This window comes from Macrobrachium nipponense, chromosome 14 (genome assembly GCF_015104395.2).
Source record: "Macrobrachium nipponense isolate FS-2020 chromosome 14, ASM1510439v2, whole genome shotgun sequence".
NCBI lineage: Eukaryota > Metazoa > Arthropoda > Malacostraca > Decapoda > Palaemonidae > Macrobrachium > Macrobrachium nipponense.
The window spans coordinates 52,299,248-52,310,755 of NC_087207.1; the positions used below are offsets into that span (position 1 = coordinate 52,299,248).

The following is an 11,508-nucleotide window of genomic DNA, read 5'->3' on the forward strand; positions in this document are numbered from 1 at the left end:
AGTTCCAGCTCGCCGAACTGACTGACGGTAGTCTCGTGATTAACTCTATCAGACCGAATTGAAGTTACTTCAGCTAAAAAATTCAATGTTTGGGTTTTAAGCCTTTCCATAACATTGTTTTTTTTTATAATGAAGTATTTCAAGAATCGGAATCATGTTCCCTTTCCAAGACATGGTTTCTTCTTTGTAAAGTTTAAATTATTGTTTATAGAAGCTAATGATTTGTCTCATGAATAAGTTCGTAAAACCTTTACAATTTACTTTAGATTGTATAAGTGCGAATTTTATTCAGAAGTTCAATACAATTATGCACTTTTCTTCTGTCTGACAGAAACGTGGAAGCGACGATTCTGGGGAAAAACCAGTTCGTAAAACTACGACTAAAGCTAAAAGCACACCTACACCAACCTGTGCATAATAAGGGTCAGTTCCTTTCCTTTTTTTCTTGCGGATTTTGTAAGATGTCATATCATTTATTCTCTAGAGGGACAGGAAAGAAGTCCTGCAATAATGCCATTTCTTGTCTGTCCCAATACCCCAGAACAGAACAATGCGCAGTGGAAAATGCGAAGTATGAAAGACCTTGACATCATCCTCACATAATAAGACTGAGTTTTTTTTTACGTGAAGTAGTCTTTAATTAATAATTTCCTTGATGTTTTCTTCGTGGATTATTTTGTCTTATGTCATAAGCTTTGTGTACTCGCTTTCATGTTATAGCATATATCTTCATTTTTCAAGTTTACATAACAAGTGATCTACTGGTCACAATAGAAGGCCAATATAATATCATAAAAGTAATAAATGTTCGTTTTCTGACGTCAATAGAGAAATGTGATCACTACGAAACTGCCAAATGTCTATTAGTTTGCAAATCAAGATCCCTTTTGTTTCTGTTCGCTAAGACATCATTTCATCATTTCAACACAGACTGGAGAGAGGTATTCAGACATGACTCTTATCCCTTTGCAGATTGTAAACCAAGTGATGCATGCACTCGTAACGGTGGCTATTGCATAGAAAATAGGAAGAAAGGAGACTGCGACGGACTCCTCTTTCCAAATGAATGCATAAAGCCCTTATGTTCCTGCTGTGTAAAAGGTAAGAAGAAGAAGAAGAAGAAGAAGAAGAAGAAGTGCTCTAAGAACAAGTAGTTAACGAAGTAGTCTTACCGTTTTCTTGAGCAATTAATTGATTTTGCGATTTCACCTACATTTCACGAGTTCGGGGGAGCTTTCTTAACTTTGGTGCTAAACATTCCCTTAAATAGCCATTGCTATTCTGTCCTTCAGGGCGATTGTGATTTCGACTCATTGACCCAAAGGTTGTATTCATTTAAAAAGAACTGTGTCACCACCAGATAAAAGGGCAGTTATATGGCACAGTGGTGTATAAATAGTATTATTCAAGAAATAGGTAACTTATAGAAAAAGAACATTTACTATGAATACATCTAAAAGAAATTTCCTAGCAAGAATTTTGTATGCATTCAAGCTCGTCTTTAAAAGCTAATGTCGTGTAGCATTTCCTTATTATGTTCTTTTTAAAAAAAACACATGACTTCCAGATTTCCATTCTAGACTTAAAATTTCTTAAACTGTCCTAAACTTTGATGTCAAATATATAAGATATTTTACATCGTATTCTCGAAATTTTTGGCATAAAAAATTCTAAGCGACATTTTCCAGACTTCTTTATAGTGTAATCTGTTTTGAATTTCCTCATGGGGCTCATGTCCTTTAATGGTATATGAAATGCAAGATTAATCCGAATTAAATAGCTAAGGAATTTAATGCTAGATACTGACTCAAAAAACCATTCACCATGGTACATTTTATAGTCATATCCTTTTCTCTTGGTTATAAAGAATCTGAAGACAAATGGTTTAGTTATTAATTCCTGACCTTTTTCACATTTTCTGAAAGTATCTGAAATCATTATCTCCTCAATAAGTTAGGATTTTGTGCAACAGCTATCCTGAGAGATACGAAATCTCTTAGTGGCCCATGTTCGTGATCGATCGTTTCAAGATTTCTGGTAGATGAGTAATTGCATTTCTTTTTTTTTTTAGTAACTACAGTGAAACTGGATGAATGCTCAGCAGGGAACGACACTTGCCCCGCCAACTCAGAATGCCAGGATAAAGAAATAGGCTACGAATGCGTTTGCAATGCAGGCTTTGAGCAATGTGGAGGTAAGTGTTACTGAACATTTCATACATTCTTACCTTTATGGTTTATTTGATGTAGCTGGTGCTCAAGTTATGACAATCGTTTTAGATTTCCTTCGGGTAACATTTTTATCAGAGGTTCCTCGCTGATTCTCCAAAGCCTCATATCAAAATGTTATTGTGAAGACTCATTCCACAATCACGTAATAAGGTTCCCTTTTGCACAAGTTCCTTCTGTTAAACTGTGATTTTATATGGAAACTAGAACACAACTTCATTTGCGTCTCAAATTGTTGATAATATGTCAGATATCTTTATTCATCTTTCCAAGTTGGATGAGAGTAATAAGTATTAGTACATATGAACACACCAACACCATCATAGTTTATATTTTCTTCGTTTCACCAGATACAAATGAATGTGACAGCAATCCCTGTGGGCCAAACTCCCAGTGCCAAAATACATTTCGAAGTTATGAGTGTGTCTGCAACGCTGGGTACGAATCAGTCAACGGAGCTTGTGCTGGTAAATATCACTTTCATGTAAACTTCTCATTGGGATCCTATATGCTGGTAAAGTGGTCAGTGACGTGGTATGCCACTCGGATATCATAGGTTCGCGTCTCCCCCTGGGCAATAGAAATAAAATCTCTGGCTCTGTATCATGATCAGTTACTACTGCAGTGTGGAGTCTGTGGTGGGAGGTTGAAACCAACATATTCTTTGGAAGCTTGAATTTCGATTCAGTGGTCCCTTGGGTGTGTTTGTTCCATGTGAATAGGTTTCATCTACTGAAATAATATAAAAACACTAATATCTAGGATCAGTGTTTATATTGAAAATTTGACCTGATATTCTGAAATAACATTGTGTTCAATATTTGGATTTCGCAGTACTTAAGTCATAATCTATTACGCAGAAAAGTATCTGGGTGATAATATTATTCATATGGAACAGGCCTAATTTACCATTTTTATGCTTTATATTTTCCTTATCCATATGGAACAGGACTAATTTATCAATTTGCTACTTTCTATTTTCCTCATAAGTGATTTCTTCTCTTTGTATGTCCTGTTATTTTCTATTCATAATATATTAAACTGGAAAGGATATAGGTGGTATTATCATTCATATATAGAAGACCTAATCTATCACCTTGCTGCTTTATATTTTGCTCATAATGATCTCTTCTCTCTGCATTTCCTGTTATCTTCTATCATTTCTTTGTAGCGAACGTTATACTCTTTGGAAGCTCGAATATCAAGTTAATGGCCACTGCAGGCCTATTCCATACGAACATATCAGAAACAAAAGGGCTGTTTAGGGTAACAGTGTATGGCACCTTCGCTTGACATCTTGAGATTCTAATTGAACATCATACTCAGCTACAGGTAATGGCCCCGTTTGGGCTGGGCTGGGCCAGAAGCCATAGTCACGGCTAAACAACTTGTTTAATAAAAAAAAAAAACTACCCAGGCAAGAGGGCTGCAATTTGATATGTTTGTTTTATGATCGAAGAAGGGTGGTATGATCAACATACCAATTTTGGACAAGCCCTCTAGCTTCAGTAGTTTTTAAGATCTAAGGGCGGACGAAAAGCGGGAGAAGGTCAGACAAATGCCATCTAAAAGGCTTTCTTTTATGGAAAACTAAAAAATGTCCATGCATTGTAAACAACGCATAAATATATCACAAAACCTTATCAAAAATTACAATTTGGCAGTGCTGTGTGAAATTCTCACAATGATAAAGGAGTAAGCTCTATTTCACTCAAACTTTCTATACCAAAATTTTTGGCAATTCAATTGGGGCCAAATACCTACCATCACCTGCAACAGTTGATCATGTTTATCTCTGGAGATCTTATCATTAGTGCTCCTTCTCACTTAGCATGAAGAATTATGCAGGACTGTTCAGTTCGGATTGATTCACGTAGGGGGTTAGTGTCATCAGTGCACCTCACGTTGTATATGGTAGGCATTGCTTAAGGGTCTTTGCAGAGTCACTTCGGCCCCTAGCTGTAACCCTTTTCATTTCTTTTATTCTACATTCTATTCTATTCCCTAATTCGGACGAAAGGTGTTTATTCATTAGGTACTTTATAAATGGCTATTGGTTTTCTATTTGAAAAAAGCCACAAGTTCTACCTAAAAAAAATTAATAAATAAAAGATAAATAGATAAAAGCATTTACACACTGCTCTCTTATTCGCTTACATATCTGACCACTCTCTTTTCACCAGATCACAATGAATGTGATTCGAGTCCTTGTGGTCCCAACGGCGTCTGCTCCAATAGCCCTGGAAGTTTCAGCTGCAACTGCAGTGCAGGATACGATTTCAGTGGGGGATCTTGTGTGGGTAAGTCCGGAGCCTTAATCAAGTCAGGTGATTTGGTTCTGATTTAAAGGTAAGAAGTTCGGTAATCCTATGATCCAGGGGTCCAAATTCACTGCTCCCTTGCATGAATTGGTTTAGGTTTTCCTGCCTATTTTCAGTGTCTTCTTTCGACAGAGATGCACACAGAAGAATATTTGCTGAAAAATGGGCAGTTTTATGTGCTTTACAGAAGCAGAGATTGTAATGAAAAACAAAGGGAGTAAAGCTCTGCACCTTACGCAAGTGTGTTTGTGGAGTGAGCGCTTAGGAACCTGGCATATGGGATCTTGCTCTTCAACAGCCACTTTTTGATCAATCTGAAAACATGAGCAGTTTATCTGCTTACAGAAGCAGAGCTTTACGATTTTCTCAAGACGTTATGGGTCTGTCCGTATCCCCTGACACATGTTGTTGCTTCGTTAAGCAGATAAACTGCTCACTTTTTCATTGTTTTCCTTGATTCAATAAACATTTGATAAATCTGTGTGCTGATCTTAACTTTACATAATACTGAGAATTTGGACCCCTCAACTGTTGGATGACCGGAATTTCCAAGAAAATAAACCCATGTGCAAAGTACGTGTCTCTATTGTCGCAGCAATCGCCAGATATGGATTCACTATTTCAATCCTTTTTTATATCATCTTGATTCAGTCGCACTTCGAAAACAATGAAGAAGCATTCACATATATTAGTTATTATTTTATATATATATATATATATATATATATATATATATATATATATATATATATATATATATATATATATGTGTGTGTGTATGTTTTATTTACATGCCATATCTGTATTTCAGACATCGATGAATGTTTGAGCAATCCATGTCCAGATGTCTCCGTGTGTACGAACACTCCTGGAAGTTACCTGTGTCAGTGTCCTCCTGGTTACAACTTGACCTCAGGAGCTTGTGTTGGTGAGTTGGATACAAGTTGTAAAAATTTTTTTTCTTAGAGACGAGTTTGAAGGCACGTGCTACGCTGTGCTGGAACACGGCACTACCCATCATGTCTCCCCATCTCTCCTGATCCCCTACCTACCTACCCCGGACCCAGCCAGGGCGGACAAACTAAAAAGATTATACAATAGATAGGTATACCTTTACAAGTCCATCTCATTTACCGGACCTTTGCCTTCAATCCTATATCATATATACGCGATTGTCCCTCAGTTTTTGCTCTTGCATTTAGACTCCTAGAAGAGGCGAAGAATATATACCATTTTTCATCTCTTTCCTTTACTTTGCACAACCTAAATTTTAATATAATCAAGAAGAGGAAAGAACACTCCATAAAATGACCCCTTTTGTCAAAGAGCTGGTTCTGTGTACATTCCTTCAAAGTATCACTACAGCTGATTAGTAAGACCCCGTTGCTGAGAATCATATCTAGGAAATTATTATTCTTATTATTATTATTCAGATGATGAACATTATTCATATGGAACAAGCCTACAGGTGTCATTGATGTTACTTTGGATAACAGTAATTTAATATAGAGATCAGTTATTGCAAAAAGAAACTAAATTAATACATCAATAAACAAATATGTAAAAATGTAAATAACTTAGGAATATATAAGATGGATTGTTTTAGGATAATTATAGCTGTGTATACATAAAACCCACACACACACAGAATATATATATATATAATATATATATTAATATATATATATAATATATATATATATACATATATTATATATATATATATATATATTTATATATATATATATATATATATAATATTCTATATATATATATATATATATATATATATATATATGAATTCTATATATATATAAGTATATATAATTACTCATACAAAATGTAAAGTCTATTTGGTGTTCCATGTGCTTAGTTGCATCAAAGACTGGACGCAGTAACTGCCTTGGTAGACATATCTCACAATGTTTTTTTTATTGATATTTGTTCCTTTTTCAGATATCGATGATTGTGCTTCTGTCACTTGCCCTCAGCACCAATTTTGTAGTGATAAACTCCTGGGTTATAATTGTACTTGCTACGCTTGTGCTGGTGAGTATCCCTTCACTGCAAATATATATATATAATATATATATATATATATATATATATATATATATATATATATATATATATATATATATATATATATATATATATATATATATATATATATATATATATATATATATATATATATATATATATATATAATATATATATGTATGATATATATTCTTTCATAATATATGGTTATCCTGTCAAGGTTCTTACTGATCATAAGCCCCTCACCGACTTCTTTAAAGGCTTTAGTCACAGTCCCAAAAGAACTCGGTGGCATTTGATCATTCAGGACTTTGGTGCATGGATCGGATATCTACCTGGGAAAGCAAATATCATTGCTGACGCATTATCACGCAACTCTGCGCCATCTTGTACGGAGCCATTAGCTGAACAAGTAGATATATCAACATCCGTGCCATTTGTTAAATCTGTATCTGAACAGGAAGACCCAGGTTGGAGCGCTGAACTAATACAGACTGACAAAGAAAAGATCAGCAGTTAAAGAAAATAATAGATGCTTTGAACTGGAATCCTAAGGAAAAGGAATATGTGAAGTATACGCAGCAGAATTATATAATTAAGGATAATATTCTGTGTAGGTCCGTGACAAGGAAAACCCGCAACACCCCACAGGTGACTAACAACCAGGTAGTGGTACCAATCTCACTGATACCAACCGTCTTAAACTGGTTGTATTCCAATCCATTATATGGGCATCCAGGGTTCTCTATCATGTCACAGAAAGCCAAATCATTGTTTTATTGGGATACGATGCTTACAGATATAAAAAAACACATAGCAAATTGTTCGCACTTGTCAGGAAAACAAAGGGCACATGAAGACACCTGTCAGCCTTGGGGCCTATCCCGTGCCCAGTCAACCCTTTGAAAGAGTACACTTAGATTTATTAACAGGGTTTTACGAGTCAGACCGAGGAAATAAGCACCTCTTAGTAATAATAGATGCCTTGACTCGATATACAGAATTGATAGCACTGAAAACTAAAACCGCAAACGAATGCGCTAGGAAATTTTACGAGTGTTACATTTATAAATTCGGAATTCCACACATGATAATCTCTGACTCGGGTGGAGAATTCAATAATCATTTCCTTAACTCGTTGTGTGAATTCCTTTGCATAAAGAAAATCAATACCATGATCTACCACCCAGAGTCTAATGGTCTAGTTGAGAGGGTAAATAGGAAGGTGTTAAACGTATCAAGAGTTACGCTCGGGGGAATGGACCCCAACTGGGATATTGCCATACCTGCGGTTCTAAGTACCCTTAACCATTCATATCATGTATCTATCAAAATGTTGCTGCACGAGGCACTGTACGGTACCCCAGCTAGGACACCTTTCCATGTATTTACGCCTACAAACCATTTATCAAATCCCCTACGGGATGTTATGGAAGCAAGTGTAAGCCGATATAATATACTTTGTAAGAATTTAGAAGAATCACAAATCATAATGAAAAGAAATCATGATAAAATCGCTAAGCCAACTAAAACATATACCGTAGGCGACGAAGTCTACATACAAGTATATGTACGCAAGGGACTAAATTACAAATTAACACCTAAGTTTGAAGGCCCGTTTAGCATTTTAGAAATATTAACGGCCAACAGATTTAAAGTTCAGAACATATCCCAACCCACTGATGTGAGGATAATACCGTTGGCTCATATTTGCAGTCAAGAAAAGTGGTAGAAAAGGAGTGGGAAAAATTTAAGTATATATGAAACATCACTAATAAAAATGTATCTATGAAACTTGCATGATAAATTATGTATATATAATATTTGTATGAAAACCATTTTTTCTGTTTGTATAAAAATAAATACTTAAATATGAGTAATTGCAGTACATATATTTCACTAATTGCAGGTTTCCAACATGAAGTTTATATTGTTAGGAGTGGTACTGTTCGTTCAGACATTCTTGTCATGTGGGAAGAGTGCTAAAACAAAAAATATACATTTTACACATGGCTCAATAATTGAAAGAACAGAGGACATTTTCATTACAGCTAGCAATATAGTTATAGAAGTTGATTTGCAAGCGATTTTCCTGCCAGAAGATGACGTCATTAACCTAAAAAGCGACTTGTCGAGGGTTGCTGAATCATTGAACCAGTTACATCAACGTCATTTTCCCTTTAATCCAGGGCTTTCGCTAGCACAAACTCTAAGCGTTGCAGAAATGTTAGCATTCGACTTGCAAAATAAAACTGCTGAAGCAGAATGTTTGGCTCGTGATCTGCTTATGTGGACCGTGCGGCACAGTAGCCTAGAAAGACGTAACCCGTTTATATTTGCTGTGCTTAACGTCTTCGGGTCTGTGGCAAGTTTAGGCTTAAAATTAACGATCAGAATAAGAGAATTGAGTTTTTGCAACATGAAAACGAATTAGTTTTTTCTGAACTTCGTAAACAATTATCATCAATTAATCAACTTATGACTTTGGTGAACGAACATTTGAGTAATATCAATCAGATGATGGAGGTGCAACATTTGCTGGCAACATTAGCGTATTACAGTTCTAAAGTAAACCATATCCGTACAAATATTTCACATTTCATTGAAAAATCAAAAGACTATGTGGAAGCTATCACGCTAGCTACAAAGGGTCTGTCGCCACATCTCCTTCCTATTAAAGATCTAACATTAACTTTGGAGAATGGACGAGAGAAATTGGGTTATGTTCCTTTGTTAGATGCGCATAAAATAGAATATTATTATAGCTTAATATCAGTAAGCGTTGAGAATTACAGGATCATGATTACCATTCCTTTTGATTCTTCTGATGCCTAGCAATCATACAAAATTGCACCGTTCCCAACTTTCATGACGAATAACTCATTTCCAGTAATATCTAATCTGACAGGACACGTATTGATTTCCCCTAATAAGGAAACATTTACAGTCATCAGAGATTTAAATAAGTTCACTAACTGTTCAGATGCCATGGGTAATAAAGTTTATACAGCTGACTCCTTTGAATTCCACCATATATCAAGGAATTTATGTGTGTTAGGTATAGTGCTAAACGGCTCTTTCTCTCATACACACGAAAGTTGTCTGAAACAACTTTACCCTTTTGACGAGTATAAGTTTGATTACAGGCTGAACAACGGATTGTGGATCCGATACGACAGAGAAGGATTTCAAGTTATGTGTCCAGACAGATCAATGGCCTCTTCACGGATGTTCGTCACCGCTGACGGATGCATTGGAACCGCAACCAAATACACGGTCCGTGGAGTTAGCCCCATCATCCGAGAACGAGCTTACTTCACTCATTTTTCGTGGTCAAGTACTATCATCCCAGCCTTACCCCTTCCATACAATGCGAAAGTGGCCCATCAGCTATCAAAACTAGCTAGTATAGACCACACAACAAAGGCTTATCATGTCGAGGAGGATCTACGATTCTACAGGCTGCTGGCTGTGATGTGCGTGACGGTGGTGGTTCCCATCACCGCTAACGTATTTGCTTGGCGTAGGTTGAGGCGAACACGTATGGATCATCAACAGAACGTCGTACCCCGCCCAGACAATTTTCCTATTGCCCTCAAAGGGTTTGATTTTAGAGCAACCTGAAATTAGCAATTTCATTTTGACTCGAAGGAAAGTTGTTTGGAATTGTGTTTTGTGTGAAAAGCGGTTTGAACACTGGAAAAATGTATAACAGGAAACTCCGAGACATTGCATTCCATATATATAAGTATGAGAAGCTTAATTAATCAGTATCATTAAATATATATGGTAGGGCACCTAATAAGATCAATTGAAGCCCTACGTATCAATATATCAGTGCGTGTACGTACCTGAAATCTATATGTGCACACTTATCTGAATTTATATCTCAATTTGGTAACAACTATTCTTAAACAAGTTACTTATTATCATTATCATTTTATCCATGTACATGCTAACCTTTTATCTTATCACATTTTTTGGTACCATTTAACCACATATGCATTTTAGAATGTAATTCTTATGTCATGCAATCATCAGCAGTACGGCAGTACTTTCTGTTGTGTATATATCCTCATGACTAACAGTATATCAATACCCATAAGGTATGGCATATTAGTATGATATCATATGCATTTATCTTATACATGGATCTTCCATGCATTATTCTTTAATTATTCTATAGATCTTATGTATGTATTTTTTTTTTACATATAATCTGTTAAAAATCATTCCTTAACCACTTGATGGTAACTAGGACTAACTATATATTCATATTAATATCTCTATCACAGATCTCCCTATGAGTCATATACAAATTTAAGCTTTAATGTTCAGTGTTTGGCTTGTAACTGACTGAGCATTAATGTAATAATTACACACACACACACACACACACACACTCACCACACACACATATATATTATATATATATATATATATACTATATATATATAATATATAGTTATATATATTATATATATATATACATATATATATATATATATATATATACTTATATATATACATATATTATATATTATTATTTATGTGTGTGTGTGTGTTTTGTAATTAGACAATTAATATATATAGATATATATATATATTATGATCTATAATATATATATACATATATATATAATATTACATATATATACATAATATAAGATAATAAATATATAATATACTATAAGTAATATATATTATATATATATATATATACCTATAACTGTACATCCTATTATATAATATCAATTATATTATATATCATATTATTATATTGTATATAATATATATATATAGATATATATATAATTCTATATATTATTAAGATTAGAATTAGATAGATAGATCGATATGAATATATATATATATATATATATATATACTTATAGATATATATCTATATATATATA

General features: G+C 34.5%; 1 protein-coding gene across 1 annotated transcript in view; it reads left to right on the forward strand.

Moving 5' to 3' along the window:
* LOC135226231 (adhesion G protein-coupled receptor E1-like) overlaps positions 1-10,880 on the forward strand; it is a 13,867-nt gene extending 2,987 nt beyond the window's left edge. The window contains exons 2-9 of the mRNA XM_064265675.1: positions 332-423; positions 973-1,101; positions 2,072-2,194; positions 2,579-2,695; positions 4,412-4,528; positions 5,361-5,477; positions 6,506-6,598; positions 9,739-10,880. Coding sequence (XP_064121745.1) covers positions 332-423; positions 973-1,101; positions 2,072-2,194; positions 2,579-2,695; positions 4,412-4,528; positions 5,361-5,477; positions 6,506-6,598; positions 9,739-9,743 — 793 coding nt within the window. The 3' untranslated portion in view covers positions 9,744-10,880. The remainder of the gene's footprint in view (positions 1-331; positions 424-972; positions 1,102-2,071; positions 2,195-2,578; positions 2,696-4,411; positions 4,529-5,360; positions 5,478-6,505; positions 6,599-9,738) is intronic.
* The last annotated feature ends 628 nt before the right edge of the window (positions 10,881-11,508 follow it).